This window comes from Aedes aegypti, chromosome 3 (genome assembly GCF_002204515.2).
Source record: "Aedes aegypti strain LVP_AGWG chromosome 3, AaegL5.0 Primary Assembly, whole genome shotgun sequence".
Taxonomy (NCBI): domain Eukaryota; kingdom Metazoa; phylum Arthropoda; class Insecta; order Diptera; family Culicidae; genus Aedes; species Aedes aegypti.
Window position 1 is genome coordinate 367,351,936 of NC_035109.1, and position 23,935 is coordinate 367,375,870.

The 23,935-nt window shown below is 40.2% G+C and overlaps 1 protein-coding gene across 1 annotated transcript; it reads right to left on the reverse strand.

Moving 5' to 3' along the window:
• Nucleotides 1–16,426: 16,426 nt before the first annotated feature.
• Nucleotides 16,427–18,542, reverse strand: LOC5564575 (esterase B1). Its single transcript, XM_001648892.3, has 2 exons — nucleotides 17,971–18,542; nucleotides 16,427–17,908 (listed from the first exon to the last, which is right to left on the reverse strand). Exons 1-2 carry the CDS (start codon nucleotides 18,508–18,510, stop codon nucleotides 16,706–16,708), a joined length of 1,743 nt encoding a protein of 580 aa, XP_001648942.1. The 5' UTR covers nucleotides 18,511–18,542; the 3' UTR covers nucleotides 16,427–16,705.
• Nucleotides 18,543–23,935: the final 5,393 nt, after the last annotated feature.

Consider the following 23,935-nt stretch of genomic DNA (forward strand, 5'->3'; position numbering starts at 1 on the left):
GCTTCGCCTAAATTCCTACGTTTCGCTGTTTTCGGTTTAGCGCTCTCCTTGGGCTCCGTTTTCGGTTTCCTCTGTTTTTTCTTATTTCCAACTCGTATCCACGGGTTGCTGTTGCCTTGCGCCCGTGGTTCCTGTGGATGCATTGCCTGGTTCCGGTTAACCCGTGGCTCCTTTTTCTTGGCTTTCTTGGCCTTAGGCTTGGTGTTGGCCTCTCCTTTGTTGCCATGTCCTCTTGATCGCGGGGCTTGGCTCGTGCCAGCTTTTCCGCTCTGGAGGACGGCCGCGTAGGTCACTTTTCCCTTAGCAACCATACGTCTTTTCGCCACGTATTCATCCCCGGAAGCTTCCCTCTTCCGTATCGCGTATCGAATAATATCATCAGATATATTCGCGTTGCCTGTGAAGGAAAACACTTCGGTCTGACACGACCTAGTGTCTTTTTGGCCTTCTACCTTGCCAAGTTGTTCCTTGGCTTTCTCGTAGTCCTGCTTTGCAGCTAGGACTGATTGTCGCAATTTCAGTAGACTTGTTTTCAAGTCTTTGCTGATATTTGTTTTGCTCTTAACATACTCGATGATGACATCAAGTTGCTCAGCAGCTACCTGCTGAGATTCGACTATAGCGCGAATGGAACGTTGTTGGACCGCGTAAAATCTATTAAAGATCTTGGAGTTGTTATGGACGAAAAGTTGAATTTCAACGAGCACGTTGCTGCGACCACTGCCAAGGCCTTTGCTGTACTAGGATTCATTCGACGAAACGCATCCGAATTCCGTGATCCATATGCTTTAAAATCCGCTTACTGCTCGCTCGTAAGAAGCATCCTGGAATATGCTGTTCAAGTATGGGCTCCTTACCACGAAACTCAAATCGCTCGTATAGAAAGAGTGCAACGATGCTTCGTCCGATATGCCCTGAGGAGATTACCGTGGTCAAACCCGATCGTGCTGCCTGCGTATGATAGTCGGCGCCAACTAATAGGGCTGGAGTCACTACGCCATCGAAGAGTTTACCTTCAAAGGATGTTCGCATATGACGTAATAAGTAGCCGGATCGACTGCCCAGAGCTTCTGCAACAGGCGAATTTCTTTGTCCCAGCGCGTCTTTTACGTCAACGTTCTTTAATCAGGATAAGTCGACACCGTACTGTTTTCGGCCAAAATCATCCACTCGAAAAATGTTTTAATCTTTTAAATGATGTAGATATTTTTGATTTTACTATTAATAGAAATCGTTTTAAGAATATTGTGAGACAAATTTATTAGTAAGATAATGGGTATTCAGTCTGTACAGCAAAGCTGAAGACGGTGTTAAATAATTAAATAAATAAACACAAATAATTTCATCAAAATGCCACGAAGTTAAAAAAAATGTGTTCTCAAAGCCGTGCTCTTATATTAAAAAGAAGCACAATAAAAAATGTTGATGAAAAAATATAAATAAATCTAAGTAGCTTCAGTAACTCTTTGAGATTTATGTTACCTATAATTGATTGCAGGATACATTTGATTTGACGTTAAAAAAAAGGCACTTTAAGTAGGGAAAAGCACCAATTCGCGACCTCTGCACTAAAAAATAGTTCTTTTGGAATTAAATTTTCAATGCAAAACAACCAAACCCTTCAACTACCTTAATTTTACACATGATTGTAAAAAAACTACTAGTGAAAATGGATTGAATTTACAAAACTAAGAGATATATATTAGGACAAGGAATTTTTGAAAACAAACAGCCATTGTCTTATTAGGAACGTAATGCCATCATAAACAATTTGCACGTTATAACCTTGTCGATTAATCAGTGTGATCTTCTGCCGCATGTATGGGGCAAAAGATCGCAGTTGACTTGTAATACTAGATGTTCTAAGAAAAAAAAATAGATTCTTGAGGTTTCAACTCCAAAAGGATCCTAGAAGATATATGTACCAGAAGTATTTCTAAAATATCATAAGAATGCAATCCTAAGAACAAAAGTTGAATGAATTTTTGAAGAAGTTCTGAACAATAATTTAGAATTGAGAAAAAAAAACATTGGCGGTATCCTTAAAATTGCCCTAGTGAAATTCTGAGTTAAATTTTTGAAGTGATTCCAGAGGAAGTAAATTTGAATATATATGTTGAAACATTAGATATATCATTAGAGCAATGCTTACAGGAATCCAAGAAAAATACTCGAGAAATCCATAGAATACAATATGAGATAATCTTTGCAACGAATGTTGGTGAAAAACTTATGAACATTTCCCATACCTTGCGATTTTGAAGAAATCGCTACAGGAATCTGTAGATACATTTCTAGAGGAATTTTTGTGTGATTTCCTTAAGGAATACTTCGAAGATCTATTTCGAGAATATCTGGAGAAATTCTTGGGCAATCCCTGGGAAAAATGCAAGCATAATTCATATTAGGGAATGGAACCTCCAACAAATGGACCCAAACGCATTTTAGACCGCACATTGTTCACTGTTAATGTCGTTCGCCTTCTCAGATTGAAAACCTGGCTACGCCCATGCCTACTAAGATTACCGAAGACCGGAGAAGGCCGCCTGCTTGTGTACCGATATGGATGGGTTTCCCACCCAAGCATTAGCGAAAGTGACAACACTTTATAAGATCTTGACATCCCGATTGCCGACGGGCCAAAAGCCGTCGTCTCCGGCGTGGATGCAGACCAGAATGGATTCTCTATTTTTTATGCGAAATTGCCTGATTGTCCAACTAACACCACCGCCGGCCGCAGCAAAACGCAAACTAAAAAACTCCCAATCCGAAACGAGGGGATTGATTAATGGATTGGCCGGTGAAAGTGAACCACCTTTTCCTGAAGTGATGGATTTTTTTTTTCAGGCTTGAGTTGGGCCGGATCACCACCGAGAGTTGATCAATCTGAGCGGCAATTCGGCCATCAAGCTGACTGACGGCGATAATGATGATGCATTGTTATCTGCTGTGGGGGATTGCACGCAAAATGGAGGCAATTCAGTGCGGAAATGTGGTTTCATGTGTGAACAATATTCGTAATTTTGTTCTATAGAATTATTATGAATATGAAAACTATATAAATCTTGGGATAAAAGCTATAGCTTATCTTTCCTGTTTCCTTCAAGGCCACACAACCCCTTTTTCAAAGCTTCCCGTACTCACCGTTGTGGCTCATTTACATAAACGAGGACTCAAGACCTTTTTGCTTCTGATTAGACCGTTTGTCGTTTGGTCCGTCGCGTGACCAGAACCATTTTGTAACCGTGCATGCACGGATATTCACAACCCTTGGAGGAAAAAACAAGCAGGCGGCTCAGTGAGATTCCTATCGCCAACTTGTCATGGCCTACTATAGGAGCCTTAGGTAGAACGGAAGAATGAGTGGGGTTCCCTCTTTATCCAATATGGTGATTATATTTTTACGACTCTTTTAAAGTTTCCTTCCGTTTGTTGCTTCGGGTGGGTAAGCCTCTCGGAATTTTGGTTACGCCGTTCGTTTAGCTGAAAAAGTAGTTTCAAATTGAATTTGATTGATTTTCGAACGATTGAATTGATATAAGGAGAGTTTAGCCAATTAACGTAATTGGGTGACTGGCTCTTAAAAGAATACAGAATGCAAAAACACATGAGAACTTGTCTGAAGTTTCTAAAGATTAATATCTTAAAATGTGTGAACGTAAATAATTCATTATTTACTTTTTTACATGATGTGTATCCTGGATACCGACCAATAATAGTATAGACTCTGAAATATCTAAGAAAACTTTCAATAAATAGCATTATATTGGATTTCTTAATCCATTATACGAAAGTAAATGGATCAAAAGGTTCCTCAAATATCTTCTCAACAAACACGTTTATGAAGATAAGAAATGTTCAAGCTGTGGAATACCGTAATCCGGGGTAACATTGATCATTTTTTTGAATATTTCTTAAACATTTGATTTGAAAATGCATGTGTTGCAAATGTTATATTTTTAAAACAAGTACTGCCACCCATTGTTCGTGTTTATGTTCTGTATTTTGTTTTCTGAAAGTTTAAAGCATGTTTAAAAAAATGTTTTAAGTGAGTTTTTGATTTAGCTGATATGGGGTAACATTGATCACACCATGAAAACATCGTTCGGTAATATTGAAAATATCATTACTTACTAAAATCATGGTCCCTGAAGCCGAATATGAAGGCCAAACTCTTATAAGTCATTTACTTTTTGAGTTATTTTAAAATTAAAAACACCTTGAATTGTGGAATGCGCCTAAATGTATGCAATTTCCTAAGGAAATTCTTCACGCTTTATAATTATTTGTGAAATATGTTTTATTGAACATATTTATGAAAATTTTGACAACGGATTCGTTTTCGGCGATGTCATTTTTAGTAACAACCGCATTTCTCTTGCTCATATCGTTTACAGAACTCATGTGAGACATGATTCTTTTATGGTGTCATCCATAATCATGAAAAACATTGTTTACAGAAGTTGAAAAATTTACGCATGAACACAACTTTAGTTTTGTAAAAACCTTATTGTTTATTAGCTCATGATTAGAAGAAAGAGAATCGCCATTCATGCATTGAAAATATTTCATCAACAAATGTTGATTCGAGCTTTTTACGAAGAGGGTCGTTGCGATCAATTTTACCCCGCTGATCAATGTTACCCCGGATTACGGTACCTGTAATTAGTACTATACCATTTACTTCCACGAACAGTGAATGACTGGACATCAGAAAAAAATCTTTAGCCTGAGAAATTAAATTAAGTTCCATATTCCTCTGACGTAACGAATTTGTTCACAATTCGAAAACCAACACCTTTTATGGTAAAATGAAATGCAATTCCCCCATTTTTTCATTCCACACATTCACAATATGCATCCCTTTTGGTGATGCAAATTCCAAACCGTCACCCATCAATGGTTTTTCGATTTTTGCTTTCAATGACCCTTTTCCATAATGCAGCATGGCTTTGTTACGGCAACGGGGTTCTTCCTCAGGATCAAATGCATTTCCCGCATCGAAAAACTCAACCAACCATCCATCTCGATCGTAGGAATCCCTTTCTAGACAGGGGTGCGATAATTTATTCCTCTGGTCATTATTGCACACACTGCGAAGCATACCGCTTGAAGCCGAAGCTCCGAATTTCGAAACAGTTGCAAGCCCCGGAAGGCAGGAGCAACATTCGACAACGAATTTTGCGCAAAGGGTGAATGGTCCCTGTTGTAATGGTAGTTTTTATAGGAAGCAGCATCAAGGATGGTGGAGGTTTTCCCTCCAAAATGGTATGCGAATGGTCAGCTGGTGTGAGCACGGGTAAGCATGTGTTTGCTAGCGCGATAACATCGAGGGTTTAACCCTAGGAATTTCATCCGGTAAACGAGGTTTGTTGGTACAGCCCAAGTGAAATGGTGAAGTGAATAATGGAGTCATCTGAAAACTTTTAGAAAACCTCAATATCTCTTCGAATTCCTTAAGAACCCTAAAATCGTCATAGAAACCACTGAAAATATTTTGAGAACGTCCGAATCCACTTATGTATTTCATAGGATCGCTTTGTGAATCAGAAGAAAAGTCGCAGTTGACGTACACTCCCGTGCAAAAGTTTGGGTTCACCCCCTCAAAAACATACAAAAGTTTTCTGTCCATATCTCTGTGATTACACGTCCAATTTAAACTCTTTAAGCCGCATTCGAAAGGCAAATAGTTATTCTTACTTCGTATGTATTTTTCCAAAAACTTTTTTTGAATTTTGTATACACTAAAACCTCAATTTACGAAGTCTTTTTTTACGCTACCTCAATTTAAGTCACTTGTTTTACAAAGTAAACTCAATTTACGTCACTTTTTTTACGCAGTGCGTAAATTGAGTTATGACAATTCTGTGGGAAATTATTGACCTCCGCCGGTTGGGGAAAACCGTAGGAAACCAATACAGCATGGGTATTTTCGGAATGGGCACGATGAGGGGATGACGAAAATACATGTCCGACGCCATTTTGTAATCCAAGATGACGACCTCTGGTTTGGGAAAACCGTTGGAAACCCATACAAGGGGTCATGTACAAATTACTGTCAAGACTGAGCAAACCAATCGTAGTAGCTATAGTTAAATAATCAATCATAGCAATCATGTCTGTAATTAGAATAAATAAAGATCACTTACAATTATACCGTCACAAGAAGCAGTTCGACTTTTCATTAACTCTGCTATTCAAGACAGGTTATGGGCCCAGAATACCGTAACCTTGGAGACGGAAGATTGTTAGGCTGAAGAAAATTTTTTCACCGAAGAAGATGCAAGCCGAATTTAAGCCCTACCTTTTCGACGGGAAGAACTTCCCGAATTGGAGTTTCCGGATGGAAACTTTATTGGAGGAGCGGCAGCTGACCGATTGCATTCGACGGGAAGCGGACGAAATTCCGGAGTTCCAGGTAGCTGAGGAAGATACGGCACAGGTGAAGGCTGAGAAGGAGACAAGACTGGCGGAGCGGAAGCTTCTGGAAGCACGTTGCAAGTCGTTGCTGGTGGAGAAGATCGCTGATTCGCAGCTGGAGTACATCAAGGGCAAGTCCACTCCGAAGGCGATCTGGGCAACGTTACAGAACGTGTTCGCGAAGAAGGGAATTTCCGGCCAGTTTTACCTACTGAAGCAACTGGCCGTGATGAAGTACAGTGAAGCGGAACCGATGGAAGAGCACCTGCTGCGATTCGAGCGAATTATCCGTGAGTTGGCCTCGGCGGACATCGTGATGCACGAGCGGCTGGTGGTGTTCAATTTGCTACAAACCATGCCGAAATCCTTTCAACAGCTGGTGACAGTTCTCGAAACGCTACCGGCGGAACAGTGCACGCTCGACTTTGTGAAGGCCCGGTTGCTGAGTGAGAACGTGAAGCGACGGAACATTGGCGAGACGGAGAGCACGTTGGATGGCGAATCGGCGTTCTATGGTGAGCGAACAAAACTCAAATGCTTTGCCTGCGGGAAAGTGGGCCACAAGAAAGCAAGTTGCCCAACGAAGAAGGACACCGAGAAGCGGAAGCCGTCCGGGAAGCCCAAGAAGGAAAGAGCAAACGCTGCTGGTTCCGAGGTGGCATTCGTGATGGAGCCGCATGGTGACGCGACGGGTGGAGGTAAGAATGCAAATCATTTCCAATGGATTCTGGATTCGGGCGCATCGGAGCACATGGTGCACACAGCGGATTGCCTCCAAAACGTGGTGAAGTTGGACCAACCGGTCCCGATTGTAGTCGCATCTGGCAAGGTAGTGTACGGTCGGCACTCTGGAACCGTCAAGATGGTGTCGATGGTTGGTGGCCGGCGGATTAACAGCGTGGTGAACGACGTTTTGTACGTGCCGGAACTGCAGTACAATCTGTTTTCCATTCGGCGTGTCGGCAAGCTTGGGATGCGTGTGGCGTTTGGAAACGATGCAGTGGAAATCAAGCGCGGCGACGAGGTCGTTGCCACTGGTAAGCTATCCGGCATGTTGTACGTGCTGAACGCCATTGTCGAACGTGGCTCGGTGGACGACGCATTAGTCACTCTATCGGTGAACGACTACGAGCTTTGGCATCGGAGGTTCGGCCACATAGGCAAGAGTGGTCTGAAGACCCTGGCGCGCGATGAGATGGTCAACGGCATGATGCTGAACAAGGAAGCCTTCCGGGAGAACGACATTTGCGAACCGTGTGTGCTGGGAAAGCATGCAAGGCAACCTTTTGGAGACGTCCCAGTTCCGAGATCCAACAAACCGTTGGAACTGGTGCACAGTGACGTGTGCGGTTCCTTCACGCCGTCATCCTGGAACGGAAAAAGGTACTTTGTTACTTTCACGGATGACTTTACTCATTTTAGCCACGGTGGCGTGAAGCCATCGAAGAGGAGTTGAAATCATTAGCGGCGAACAAAACCTGGGAGCTGGTAGACCTGCCGGAAGGAAGAAAACCGGTAGATTGCAAATGGGTGTTCAAGCTCAAGATGAAACCGGATGGCACCATCGACAAGTACAAAGCAAAACTGGTCGCTAAAGGGTTCTCGCAGCGACATGGATACGATTACACCGAAACATACGCTCCGGTGGTGAAAATGTCGACGGTTCGGATGATCTGGAGAATCTGCTGGTTCATCAGATGGATGTTCGGACGGCGTTTCTGAACGGAAATCTCTCGGACGAAATATTCATGCAACAACCTCGAGGATTTGAGGAGGGGAACCAAGTCTGCAAGCTGAACAAATCCATCTACGGTTTTAAGCAGGCATCGAAGGCGTGGAATGACCGATTTCACGAGTTTGTGTCCCGGATCGGTTTTCGACGATGCGAGAGCGATAGCTGTCTGTATATTCGTGAGCGCGGTGGCGAGAAGGTTTTCCTGCTGCTGTATGTGGACGACATCATCGTCGTATCACGTTCCTTTGCCATGATTGGCGTCATCAAGAAAATGTTGAAGACGGAATTTTCGATGCAAGACATGGGTGAAGCGAAGATGTTGCTTGGTTTGAAGATCAGCCGCGACGTGCTGCTGGGACGAATGACGTTGAGCCAGGAGCACTACACTCGGTCCATTCTGAAGCGTTTCGGGATGGAGAAGTCCAAGCCCGTGTCAACTCCAATGGAAGCGGGTCTGCAGCTGAAGAAGAGCGAGACTAGCGAGAAACTGGTTAAGCCCTACCGTGAGCTGATAGGGTGCCTTACCTATCTGATGGTTACATCCAGGCCGGATCTCAGTGCGTCGGTGAATTACTTCAGCCAGTTCCAGAGTAACCCAACAGAAGATCACTGGGTGCACGCCAAAAGGATTCTGCGGTACCTACAGGGGACAGCCGATTACGGATTGGTGTACGAACGGTCAACCGTATCAAACCGCCAAGTGATTGGTTTCGCAGATGCAAACTGGGCGACTGATGTCAATGACAGGCGTTCGGTTTCTGGGATCCTGTTCAAGCTGCATGGAGCCACAGTTTGTTGGAGTACCCGGAAGCAAAGCACCGTGTCCTTATCATCGACCGAAGCGGAATGTTCTGCTCTGGCAGATGCAGCATGCGAAGCAATCTGGATCCAAAAGGTGTTAGGTGAGTTGGGAGTTCAAGAAGGGCAGCCGCCACTGTTGTACGAGGACAACCAATCAACTATTGCCATAATGGAGTCAGCTGGACCTTCGAAGCGACTAAAGCACACTGACGTCAAACTTCACTTTGTGCGTGAATGTGTAGCGATGAAGAAACTCGAAGTTCACTATGTGCCAACGCATGAGCAGCAAGCAGATCTTCTGACGAAAGGTTTGTCGACGACGCCGTTCCGGAAACACCGTTCAACTATTGGAGTTCTTCCACGATCAGTTTGAGGAGGGGTGTCAAGACTGAGCAAACCAATCGTAGTAGCTATAGTTAAATAATCAATCATAGCAATCATGTCTGTAATTAGAATAAATAAAGATCACTTACAATTATACCGTCACAAGAAGCAGTTCGACTTTTCATTAACTCTGCTATTCAAGACAATTACGTCACACTTCAAGGTGGGGAGGGGGTTAAGCCAAGTGTGACAAGCCTTACAAAATTTTCGAAGGACTCATACAAAATAAAACGTGATAAAGGGGGGGGGAGGGTGTCTTAAAAGTCGAAATTTAGCGTGACATAATTTGTGTACCATCCCCAATATGGGTATTTTCGGAATGGGCACGATGAGGAGATGACGAAAATCGATGTCCGACGCTATTTTGAAATCCTTCGGTTGGAGAAAATCGTTGGAAATTCATGCAATATGGGTATTTTCAGAACGGGCACGACGAGGGGATCACGAAAATCGATGTCCAACGCAATTTTGGAATCCAAGATGGCGACCTACGTTTGGAGAATATTGTTGACGAAAATCGATGTCTGACGCCATTTTTAAATTCAATTCACCAAAACCTCAATCAACGAAGTCTGTTTTTACGCAAATTCAATAGACGTCACTTGTTTAAGGCGAAGTAGGCCGTCATTGAGATTTGTACCCGTCGTTGATGATTGTTGCTACTTCATCTAACGATTTCGAATCAAAGAAAATCAGTTGACACAGCTGAAAAAGTATCAGCATACTTTATGTATGTTGGCGCGTACAGTGATACTTTATCAAGTCAATATAAACTATCAAGACTAAGTTTCATCACTTTGAAAAGCAAGCTGAAAAGTCATCATTGTTGCCAAAACGAATGACGGGCTACTTAGCCTTAACGAAGTGAATTCATGAACATCAGTACAGATCAGTATGTACATTGATCCATTTGCTTATATTAAGGCGAAGTAGGCCGTCATTGAAATTTGTACTGGGCATTAGACCTATTCATATTTTCAAAAATGTCTGGAAACTCCCCAGTCAACCAATACTTTTTTTTTCATTGCCAAATGAACTTCTGGCCAAAATTTCACTCAATTTAGAGTAAATTTAGTTGTGCTTCAAATCAATTATGTGTTTTTGGGCTATTTTCAAGCTTTAAAAAATCATAACTACCGAACGAAACATCAAAATTTATCGGAAATACTTCTACATAGTAGTTTATCCAATTCTACGAACTTTCGCCAAACACAATTTTATGATTGGAGCAAGTTTTAACATAGTTTGGTTGAGGTTTGTATCTCGAGGTTCTTGAAAATCTCTTTTTTCGGGAATTGTTTTCACTGAACAGCATGCCTGCATGAAAATTTCGGATTTTTAATTTTCAGACATGATGACAATGCATATCTAAAAGTCAATCCCGTTCAAAGTAACCATTTATCTTACGAAAATAAATTGTAAAAAATAGGTAATTATGAAGCACTTTTGTAAATCCACTGAGGGTGAGCCAAGTACACCACCGTGAGCTTCAATGAATACAAAAAATAAACACGTTAGCACTGCCTTTTCTCAGTCGATGATGATGATTGTTTTCAAATCGTTCTAAATGATCAGTGAAATGCGATCAAAACAATCATCACTCGGAAAGAAAAAGCAATGCTAACTTGTTCAATTCATTCGTTTCCGGTACATGTGTCATGCATGATTTAACTATCATCAGGTTGCGATGTGGTGCTCGATCTTTGGGCATTTATTGTAATTTATTGCCTTAAGCAATATGTAATCTGTTGATGGTCAATGAATTCATAAATGTATTATGTTTGATTCCCGTTGACTAGGGCCTGAAAAAATAATACCAATGCATGTTTTATGTACCATGTATATTGAGAAAACTGTAATTTCTGGGTACAGCGGAGTACAAATTTGGATCAAACAATGTTAAAACTCAATTTAATCTTGTTAGCGTGTTCGACAAACTTTAACAGAATAGAATTAGCTTTCAAATAGTGGTAATAGCAAGTGGTTTTGATTTTCCACATGCTAGTTATGATTTTTCAAACCTTGAAATAAGCCCAAAAATACATTTTCAACTTGAAGCATACTGTAATCTTTATGAAATGAGCTGAAAATTTGACCAGACATTGTTCTTAGCATGAGAATTCCGAATACTGCTTGACCGGTAGATTTCCAGACATTTTTTTAAATATGAACAGGTCTAATGTAGATGCACGATAAAGCATATGTAGAACAAAAGGGAATTGGAAACTATAGTTATTATCTAAAAGTCTTCTAAATTAATAATAAATCCTCTTAAATTAAATAATCTACCTTAGTGTACCTAAATGCTAATTACAAGCTTATCTTGCTACTTACTATCCTAAAGGATTGCTAAACAACAAAAATATGATAATGACTACAATTCTTAACCTATATGGGAACCTGAACCACTAGAAAACCACAGATCGAATGAATATCTAGGAAACGGATCGGCCAAATTATTCCTTGCCTTCTGCAAAAGACCTGTGACCTGTAAGAAGGGTGAGCATAACTTAACTTATATCTAAAGCATGTTCTTAATACAAAATTATAAACAGGTACCCACATTCATATAGAAACATACTACTGAATTCGACTGTGTTAATACCGTGCATAGGTGAGACTTTATATCTAATAGAAAACATTGACTTCTAAATAGTAAAACTTAGACCTACAGACTACCCACAAACTAGAGTGTAGCTCTATCGCAAGAGTTTTAACCGATAGACAGGCAAGATTCACCAAAAATAAGTCTGACACATATAAAAACTAACTTAACTTAGCCTAACTATGCTGTTTCCCATAGAAATTTTATAACTTTCGCACCAACTGAAATAAACATCATTGTGAAGGAAGTTCATAGAATTTGATTCGTCCTCGTTGTGATCAACAAGTCTCTTCTTTGTATCGTCTAGAATGTTCATTCTCCTTTTTACTTTTTTCAGAGTGCTACATATTTGTGAATATTGGCCATGGAACTAAGTGTTTAATACACATCGTCTCAATAATTCTCCGTTTTTCAATCATGATAGATAATACTCTAACAAATGTTTTTGGTTTGCACTCAGTTTTCTTATGCCTTATCCTGAGAGAGGGAATACAGCTCACTGAAAGCTGACACGTTGTCTAGCCTTCTTTGACTTCTGTTTTCAATTATTGGGTAGTGCACAAGATTGTACGACATTCCCCAGAACGCCATTCCCCAGTATAGGACATTCCCCAGAAAAAAAGCAAGAGATTTTTAGGCTGTCAAAATCCAGGTAAATGGTAAATAGTAAATATAAACTGGAAAATTTGAGGAAAACCTAATTAAAGTTTTTACAGGTAAAACATTTTTGTTTTTTTTTTAACGACAGGGCTTCCGAATTGTTGCAGTCTTTCTTTTCTTGATTGGAGAAACTTGAAATCAAAAATTTAATAAATTAATCAAATGCGGCACTACCTATGGTCGGAAATGTAATTAGAATCGTTTGGAGGATTTTTATATATTTTGACGATCTTATCCTTGCAAACATCAAGCCCCTCCTTAGAGTTGATGGATTGTGTTCAAATTTTTACGGTAGTATATTGTAGTCTGACTAATATGAGCTACCCTAGTGCACACAGACTACGATATTTTGTAGCTATTAAGTTTTGCTGTAAAAGAAAATTATCAAAGACAAGATAAATTTTCTAGTGTAATTAGGGCGGAATTAGAAGGCACAAGGTACTCCTATTTACATATAAGTTTCTCTATTGAGATTCTGCTCAGAGGATTCGAAAACATTAAAAGAGAAAAAATAGTGTAATTGTGTTTCATTAATCTGCACAATAATAAAGACAATGAACCTAGAAAGAACAGCATATGTTCAAAAGAAGGGAGAATATGCTATGAAAGCAAAAAACAAATTCCATCAATCTATTTTGTACATGTTCAGCTTTTAACGCTAGCTATAAAACTGCGAGGGGTTATTCAATTTTGACATATTTTGCCCACAGATTTTATAGTTCGGTCTTAGTAGGCAGTGATATTAGATTGTTTATTCAACTGTCAAAAATTTTCACCCTATTTGTTTTCAGCTGTTTTCTTAACCAAACTTGATAGATTATAATATTTTTCAGTAATTAATATATTAATACATTCTTTTTAGGCACTGAAGGACAGCACACATATACGAAGAAATTTTTGCTATGCCAGCCCAATACGGAATAACACAAATCTTGAAAGATTAAGTTTAATCATCGCTTTGTTCGTGATAGTTAGCTGGACTATTATTTTAATAACACGAATGGGAGACAATTCCAAATACATTTTTGGAATAACCATCCATTTCTAAGGTGGATATTATGTGGTAATGGGGTTGGCTCAAATGTTCCTTTGATGTGTCTACAAGAGGAAGCGCAGTTTGACACGTTAATTTCTTTCACCCACGTATTTATACGTAATTAATGACCAGCGTCACCTAACAAGATAGCAACTTTGTATGTAAAAATACAGTAAAACCATGTGAGAGAAAAATCATATATTTTATTAACATTCTGTCAGGACAGCGGTGAGCTTACTAACAGAACCAAAGCAGTGCTTTAACAGGACCACCTGTCTACAATGGCCGATCCTACGGCTGTTGATTTAGATAGAATGATCTCTAAACTCTCAACATCTCAATTGCTTTCGAATTGATAATCCTTGCAAAACAATTTGGGCATCTATTTCGTTGCTCAGTTTAGAAGACTGGTGGTAACACCTTTTCCTTGACCTGATCAAAAGTTTTTAACTAACAGGCTTACGCTGAATGGATGAATAAAATTACACCAATTTTCCTCCAGCGTCAATCGGAGCCATTGACTCTGCGACTTGTTTTAGTATTTAATATAAAGTTATAAAATTTGCCGCTTCAATTTCCTTCAAACAAGAATGCGACTTCCTGATGCTGTTTTATCAACACGAAAGATTTTCAATCTTGAATAGCTCACTACAATTCAACCATAAAAAATATAGTGTACGCAAGAATTGTCAGAAAGGGGTGATTCAAAATTTATAGCAAGCTAGCGTTAAAAGCTGGATAAAGAATGTTACACTAATACAAATCACCCTTTGAAAATACAATTAGAAAAATCAGCCAATTTTATAAGAAGGATGAATTACTATGAAAACAAAATAAAGTGTTTTTCCAATAGCTTGGGTCAAGTTTGATCATAAAACATAGTATGACATATGTAAGAGCAGCTTATCTTAAACATTTGTGCTCCTTTTCGCCGAATGTCGGTTCCCCGAATGTTTTTTCCCCGAACGTCAGTTCCTTGAATAGTCTAGTTCCCAGAACAGTTTTTGGCTCTTATAATTGTCATAACTTTTTGGTTTTCAAGGTGGTGAAAGAACCGGTCATCTGATATGGACCCTTCTTTACTTGATTAGCGGTTTTTTCGAGTTTCACCATCATCGGCATTTTTGGCAATATGTATTTATTTGACAATAACCTTCTAATGTATATTATATGTATATTATCTTCTTCTTTTAATTGCTTATTATTCTTTCTAGTTTGGCACGAAGTCCTTAAAGACTATTCTCGCACCTGTTTGAACTGCATCACTTTTCGGGAAAACGAGTCATTCGGGGAAAAATCTTTTGGGGAAACATTTTATTCAGGAAAACGACAGTAGCACAATGTAGCAGATGCAAAAGTGTTACATAGCATTTTCTCCTTAAGATTTTGATTGGGTCTGGCCATGATCCACATAGTCATTTATTTTGTTTTTTCAAACCACCTACTCGCTTCGTGATTTTTGTCCGTATAAACGTTTTGAAATTTGTATCAGCCGTGGTCTATGGCCAAACCATGATATCCCCCTTACCCATAGATGACCAAGTAGGTTAAGGACGGCACCTTAGATGGTTTCCCAGAGACAAGGGAAGCAAACACTCGCCTTTCAAAACGTTTTTTTTTTTGACTCTATTCCGATTTTATTCGCTTGAGATCCATAATAATATTTTGGACGAATAGACGTCTGTGTCCGGATTTTAGAGCATCTGCTAATTCGAATCAATTCAGTAGGTACATTAGTTGAAGAAAAAAAAATAAACAAATGTATTTTTTTTCACTTTTTTAAAATCTACAAAAGGATTCTGGTGAATGTCAAATTCTGTGGAATGGATTTTTGGGGAATGTCCCATTCTGGGGAATGGGATTCTGGGGAACGTCATTCTGAGGAATGTCGTTCTGGGGTTTGACTTTCTGGGAAATATCCTACAACCGTGCACAACGGTCAGATTAACTTATTTTGGTCAAAATCATATTTACTTCATGTTGTTCACTTTTAAATAGGGTATGAATACATAAAAATCATTAGCAGTTCGTCAACACACATCTAAATTTAATTATTCTACTTTTTAAAATGTGAAATCATCGAAAAACACCTAGAAATTTTTATTACGTCTACTTGAATTTTGAAGCTTTTTCACGTTCTGCCCTCCGAATGTGTTGGTTTTCCAGTGACAGTTGGTAACAGATTCCCTTGACTTTTGGGAGCTTGCAATCTAAGCTAGCTGTCTCCTCTCCCTCTCAGGCCTTATCTAAATTTTAAAAGAAAAATCTGAAGCTAAGATTTTTCGTTATCCAAGTGTGATTTCATAGGAAACCCCTAACGTTTTAACTGCTGGCTTATTATACTGCCGTGAATGGCAAGTCAGTCCCATCTGTAAAAAGTAGGCATTGAGATAATCGACTTTGAAGTTTACAAACTCGTTTTCCATACGAGTATTCAAAAAACTCCAGAAGATTTGAACATGTTCCAACCTTGATGAAACTTTCGCAATATGCTTTTCGCTATGATATCTATGCGAGAAAAATATAAAGATGATCAGAACACGGTTCATTTTTGTGTTACACGATGTAGAATTCTGTAGTGGGACTGAAATGCGATTACTTTTCATTATGGGACAATTTGACTTGCTATTTTTTCTTATTGTTTCCGAACAAAGTATATTGTATCTTTAATGCAGCTGAAAGGGTATTAAAAGATATGTTGAAAAGTGAAATCAACTCAATTTTGACAAAAATGCAGATGGGACTGACTTGCGATTCACGGCAGTATAGGAAGTAGAAATAATAATTCCAAAATGGGGGTGCTTGTTTTATTTCAATACAGTACAGAACGAGTGTTTCTTCAACGAAAGCAAAAAGTCTCATGCATAATGGATTTTATGATCCATTGAAAATGTTCCCAACAAATGCGAAAAGCACCCACCTCACCGCTGCAAAATAATGAACTCAATAATCGCAGGTCAATTGAAGGTGTGAATTAATCATCAGCCGATAATTGCGTTTTGAGTAGTTCGACACTCATCCGTCGGCAGAAACGTTTTGAAGTGGGTAGCAATTTATTCCGCAATCATTCCAGAGTCGCTTCCGGAACGTTCATGTCATCGATGGGATACGGCAGATTCGTAATGTGGCCATTATATTTCTCGTGTAGACGGAGCCACAGAGATAAGCGTTCCGGATTGGGTGCCGACATTTGCGGTACCTGATCTATTTTGAGATACTCCAATTTGAAGGCATGAGCTTCGCTCGGGTCCAACACAGGTATAGGATCCCAGCGGAACTGTAGCGACGAATCGGAAGCAGGTGTAGGTTCAGAGTATTTGGCAAAATTGGTCCACATGCGAACCATCGTCTTACGCATTTGGTAGGCTTTGTCCGATTCGGGCACCTCTGCTATAGTTGATGAGCTGAACATGTAAAACAGCTCATCCATGTGGCCGGCTCCTTTGAGATGTGGGAGTTTCGCAATGATCTTCCCGTTGTTCAAGGCACCATCGAATGCGAAGAAGAATTGGTAGATCTTTGGGTTTTGCTGGATCATGCTTCCAAAGTACGACAGGATATAAGACGTGATTGAGTTTTTCTCTGAAACATAAAGTGAAATATCTTGGATGTCGGTTTGTGTTAGTGCCTTGCCATCGAAGAAGGACTGTTTTATCTCTTCGCCAACCTGTTTGGCTTCTGGACCTAAAATATCCACTTTTACACTTCTCGGAATAAGACGTTCAACTTCAGCATCGTAATCCTCCAGATGCCGGAGCATGTTCTTCAACTCTAGGGATCCTTCTGCGTCGTTGGTTCCGATAATCACTGGCATAATGAAGGTTCCAGGCGACCTTATAAGCTCCATTGGATTTTTGGTGAGCACAGCCCCTTTAGAACCCTGCCGTTCAATGACATGAGCAAACGGAATATGATAGATTTCTTCCAGCTTCAGTTCCCTTGGTGATAGCACTGCAAACTGCTTCTCAACCAATTGCTCAGCCGACACGTTTTTCAACACTTGTAACGCTTCCTTGTCGCAGGTTCCTGTGTACCCGAATAGCTTGGCCAGGTCCCGAGCCTTACGCACCATTTCAGTTCCATAAGTGAAATCGCACATGTGATGGCCACACTGTAAGATAGCTTTGTGGAAGTACTTCTTTGATGTTTCCGACATACAGTGAAGTCCTACGCAGCTTCCCCCAGAACTGGAACCGAACAGAGTTACATTTGCAGGATCTCCACCGAACTTGTCGATATTCTCGTTGACCCATTGGAGCGCCATTAGCTGCAAAAGAACAGAATTTTAGCACTTTTGAACTGCCTATACAAGTCTTCTTCAAACCTTACTTGATCCTTCAAATCACCATTCCCGTAAATGCCAGCATCCGGTAGGCACAGCAACCCGAGCACGCCCACTCGGTAGTTCATGGTAACGAACACCACGCCTTCTTCGACCATGTAGTTCGGATTGTACAGCAAACTGTCACCGCTTCCTCCGATCATACCGCCTCCATGAACAAACACCATCACCGGAAGCTTCGGTGCCGTTTGGCCTCGCGTCGGTAACACCGGAGTATACACATTCAGATACAACCCATCCTCCCGTCCACTGATCTTCCTCGTAAGCAGATTCATCCCAAGGCAGTTGCTGCGCTCCTGAGAGCAATCCAGCACTGATGCTGGGAACTTATCCAGCGGAACCGGGGCTTCGAACCGCAACTCGCCAACAGGAGGCCGAGCATACGGAATTCCCTTGAAGTAGTAGTACTCCGATCCATTTGGTAGCTTATCCCGCACTCCGTTAACCATTCCCTGCCGCAGGGTAACGATTTTCCGGTTGAGCGTTGAAGCGGGATCGCCGCCTGCGGTACTTCTTCGCATAACCATGATCGATTCCGTGTGATTACCGTTCGCTATCAGTCCACTTAACTGGCCGCTGACCGATCGCTGCAGCTGACTTTAAATGCATCGTCCCGAACAGGGCTCGCGTCACGCGAAAGGTCATTAACTATTCAAGATAGTTGAGGAACCGTCGTCGCGCGATTTGCTCATTATAATTGCAATTAATTGAGCTGGCATTGATTTAACACATTTGTCACCACCTTGTTCGGTTCATCCAAGCCGGTGGAAGTGCATTTTGCAGGGTGGAGCTCATGCGCGGAATTGTTTGGAAAAATGCTGAACGGATGTGATAGTTTAATAATTCAACTGCGAGTCGATTGCCTTCTGATGGGCGATCCCAAGAAATACCAAAGTGGATTCAGACGTTCTCGAAGGGTTGTCGGTGGTTATTAAGATGTTTTTAAGGTTCTTACGGAATTCGAAGGGATATTGAAGTTTTCAAAACGTTTTCAGATGACTCCATTCCGTTTCTTGGTCTTCTTCTTCTTGGCATTACTTCCACACTGGGACAGAGTCTGCTTATCAGCTTATGGTTCTAAGAGCACTTCCACAGATACGACCTGAGAGCTTTCTTTGCCAAAGTTACCATTTTTCGCATTCGTATCTCGTGTAGAAGGCACGATAATACATATGCCCAGACCAAAGAAATCAAGGAAATTTCCATTATGTAAAGAACCTGGACCGGTACTCAATAGGTTATAATATAGTCTTCAAATATTTTCAGAAGGGTTAAGGTGAAATCTCGAAATCCAAAGATGGCCGGCACAATGGCCGACTTGTGCCCCTACTCACGTTTTCAAAGGCACTAAACTGGGGAAATAGTTGGCAAACGTTTCTGATCTTCTTATTTTATGCTTTCTGCTAGTGCACAAAGCCAAAATAAAAAGTGCACTGTTGTTGGATGCTTTCTTCGCGAGATTTGTGCCTTTGAAATTTAGTGCAATCTCAGCCCTTAAGCAGGGTGGTTCACCTTAAGCAAGCCAGTCAGTAAACGCTGATGCTTTTCAACACTCAACCACCGGGATGTCTTGCAGCGTTGTGAGCTACACTAACACCCTCACAAAACATGAACGGTAGGCCTACCTCGTTGCGTATACCCCCCCTGGGGTTAAGAGAATGAGAGATTTCAACATTTCATGTTTTGAGGTCAATTTCAGCCCGGAGTACATTCTTGTTTATGATCTTATTAACTTTTTTTTTTGCTTTGGTCCTTTCCCGCAATTCCCGCAGAACCCAAATAACGTTTAATACTTACAGTTAACTCTTCATAACTCGATATTGAAGAGACCATCGAGTTAAGGAGGTGTCAAGCTATAGAACACAAAACCTGTGCAAATACTATACAAAAGACCATCCAATTAGAAATGAAAACCTTCTTCTACTATGGTTCTCTAATTCGACATCGAGATGCGGTATATTGAGTTAGAGAATGTGACTGAATTTTGAAAAAGAATTAGGGTAGGTGTACCAGTTATGGCCATGGTGGTTCCCTATTTCGCCATACGTGATATCTTGAACGCCTTCACTTTTTAAAAAAATTTGTTGTGTTTTAGCAGTAAAATAAAATATAAATCTCGATGTTAAAACATTCAAAAAGATTAAAAATGTAAAAGTTATACAAATTTTGCATATGGTCAAATAGGGAACCACTATTGCCATAACTGGTACTCTTTCCCTACTTGTTTCATTTTTTTTTTTGGTTCCTTATTGCCATCAATTCAAATCGTGCAATTTCGAAGACTTTGTTGCAAATGTTGCAAAATCAACATAGCTGCACACTCCGAAAAAATCATGCGATTTTACGTCTTTTGGATGCACATAAAAGAAGCGAGACAAATGACGTGAATTTGTGTCACATTTTAATTACGATGGTGTCTATTTTGGGAAATGTCAATCATGGCGACATTGTTTTCATGTCCTTCATCATGTAATATTACATTTTTCTTTCAATACATCTTTCAGAATTTTTATGTCATTTCATCACTTACAGCATGTGTCATTCAGTCATAATGTGAATTGCGTCCGGAGTGATTTTCATTATTTTTAAGAGTGTGTCAACACGAATGACGGGCTACTAAGCATTAAATAATGATGTGACCTATTGCCATGATAAATATATAGCTCCATATGCGTTACCATTAGCAAAAAATGAGCATCCTAGCAGCCCATGATATCCGCTGTGAAATAAAACTAGAAAGAACAGCCTTTGATTAAAAGAAGATAAAACACTGATGAATGTGTTAGCTATTGGAAATAGTAGTGAATTATCAAGTGTTATTTCGGCCTAACGATCCTTTCGAACTAATGACCCTTTCGGCCTAACGGTATCTGGCCTAACGACCTGCACCCCATGTAGTTTTTTTTTCGAAGTATTTTCATGTGTGCTAGAATCATTGTTAGGTCGGAATTACATACTGACATACTGTACCAATCTGGAAACAATGGTGCAATACAAAAGTGAAAATGTTTTTAAAGGCGTTTTTCTCCGTCAATTGCTTATCGATCTGATACCGAAAAGTTTCATCTCAAATTTTACACAAGAACTTACGTTATTCCTTATGGCCGTATCACTGTTTCCCACTTTGCACAAAGCATATTTGTTCGATGAAATGTTGTTTGCCTCCATCATTATTACTGCATTCTTTACGAACAAATAATATTTTGACGTTTTGTTCAGAAAAATGCACATTAGAGCACCGATTGAAAATATGAAACTATGAGATCTTAATGCAATTAGGTTATGCTGTCGAGATGTGGATTTTTGTAAATAAGAAATAGTATCATATGGAAGATATATGATCGATTCATTGAAACATATTATTAGTTTGGATTTAAGTTATTCCATACCAGATAATTTCCAATACTTACAACCTGAATGAGGTATGAATGAGTCCTGCATAAGAGGTAAAATATCTCAATTAATATCTCAAGCATATTCTACGAATACCAAACTGATAATTAGATCAGGTATTGTAATACCTCAATAATACTTGATGGATTTTCATAGAAAACTGATTTTTTCCAATAGTAGTTCAATACCTCAAGCAGACCTCAATAGCTGTTTAATACCTCAATGAAGTATTTTTAATTGTTTTAAAGATTTTTTTCAATACCATTATAATACCAAATTGAGGTATTGACAACTGAACAATACCTAATTTTGGTATGACACAAAAATATGGTATGCATACATGGTTAGTTATTTGTTCCTCCTCGGGAAACATCTATGCTGTTCAAAGAAGTGAATCACACCGTTTTTTTAACCCGACCCGTCGGCAAAAGCGCAGGGGGAAATTCGACTCCACCCATTCAGCGGCTTCTATCTCGGGATTGGATGAACGGGTTGTCGTATCGTCACTCACTCACTCGGTGAAAGGGTTCACCATCACCGACTACGATGGCGTCATCGCGGTGGAAAAATAAAGCGATGCATTTTCCCGAAATAACCACAACCGTTGAGTGTGCGCTTCTCTCTATCCCACCACTGTCAAGAGTGATCATTCACCGTGCCAGTAACAGAAAGTAATAGGCCATGTTTTGCTGTCATTTATTTCTCTTTTTCGGACAATCTCAGCCCGTGGACCAATCGATCACAGCAACCACAGGCACGAGACGAGATCGAATCCCACATCCCACAAGGCAACGTTCGGGCAATGCGGATGATGACTTTCGAGGGGCCCATCGTCGATTATCGTTCTCACACATTTCGCCGTCATTTGCTATAAATATCAGCGTCACCTTCATCATCATCGTTGCCATGATTGCTGCTTGCACCGAGGACTGTTCATTTTAAAAAGCGGACGGCTTGGGCGTGTTGTATCATTTGAATTTATCAATGAAATTGCAATCGGTTTTCTGTACAACGCAAATTTCGTCGGCCGGCGGGAATCGAACCTACGACCAGGGTAGTTAAATGTCATGAATAACACGTGACTTTGACAATTGAATATAGCCAATATCATCGTTGCTCGTGGAAAAAATCTTTGAAAAATGTTTTTCTCGATGACCTTGATATTTCACATGGAAAAATGCTAAAACATTTGAAATTTTTCTACACTGTCTACGACCCTCAGCTTGGTCTTGCTGAATAGCTGTGCGTCTACCGTTAAACGATGTCATTGATAAATAAAAACATATCGTAAACAAGGTGACCACTTTTTTAAATGTACAGCCCTTGCTAGCGGCTGCTAACCGATTCCGAACCCGAGAAGAGAAAGACCAAACTCCGACACCGAAAGAAGTCGCCGAATCCCTGTAAATAATATATGGTAAGTTCTATTTACATAATATCGAAATAAAAGACCATTTTTTATGCTCCCTCGTGCCATTCGCATTCCGCGCTCGCCTAGAAGTGCGCTCATATGTGTCACCCACCACAAGCGCGCTGACTTCCAAAACCGGTCGGTCTCCTTTCAATCACCCTCCAAGTCGGGGTTTCTCCCTCGCGACGCGTGGTCTTTCCAAACTTCTGAGCAAAAAAAAGTAAACCTTTTGTCTCCATTTCCTATGGCTGCACAATGTGTTACTGAACAATTTTATGTTAAAAGATGACTAATTTTTAGTTTTAATAATTAGTTGGAAATACATATTTTATAAAAAAGAAAACAATGTTAATTGTTCATAGTATTTCCATCATAATTTGCAAATATGTGATTTGCGAATTTGGATGGAAATGTTATGTACAATTAACATCTTTTTTTTTTTAATATGGATTTTCAACTAATTGGGGGCAACCCGTTTTAAAATTCATCCTTATCACTCAAAACACGATATTTCCTTGTATATTTGAGTTTGTATTACTTTTGGTTCAAGATATTGATAAAAGTCCTAGAAATGTTGCCTTGAAGTTTTCATTCCTATCCCACAGTGGATTGCTACTGCCGCGGCAGCGGCTGTGGTAAAATAAACCATCATGCATGTATAAATTACATTGTCGTCGTCGTCGGCTTCTGTTCGGCATAATGTTTACTCTTTTTCGACGCCGACTTCGACCAGCACGCGTTCCTGATCTTGACAGTTGTGCCGGGAAACGAGGGAGATCTATTTTTGGGTGGTTCTCCAAAACCCAACACACTCCCACTTGAAAGCGAAAGCATTTTTCTTGTTTTTTTTTCTTTGGGATGATGCATTTCCAAACAGAGGCAGTAAAAAATAAACCATCAGCTGAAGAAACAGCCAGTCAGTCGGAGACCGGTTGGAAGCTAAGCCTTGAGAGCTGGATGGAGGAGTCTCCCCTTTTCCCCGCATGCTACGACACAAAGGAAAGTCACCCGCACATAAAGCAGTAAGTGAAACGAAGCAACCCGTGGAAAACGGAGAATACGAATCGGTCATGTAAAACGATAACCCCATATTTATTTTCGGATTCCATCGCAGGGGCTCCGGTGTTTGGATTGGATCCCCGGTTCTT

What these genes read in the sequence shown, in the direction of transcription:
- LOC5564575 (XM_001648892.3), bottom strand. Translation starts at nt 18,510, where the DNA reads ATGGTTATGCGAAGAAGTACCGCAGGCGGCGATCCCGCTTCAACGCTC. An exon ending in ATGGTGATTTGAAGGATCAA is followed by an intron (nt 17,909 to 17,970) that starts GTAAGGTTTGAA and finishes GTTCTTTTGCAG; the next exon opens with CTAATGGCGCTCCAATGGGT.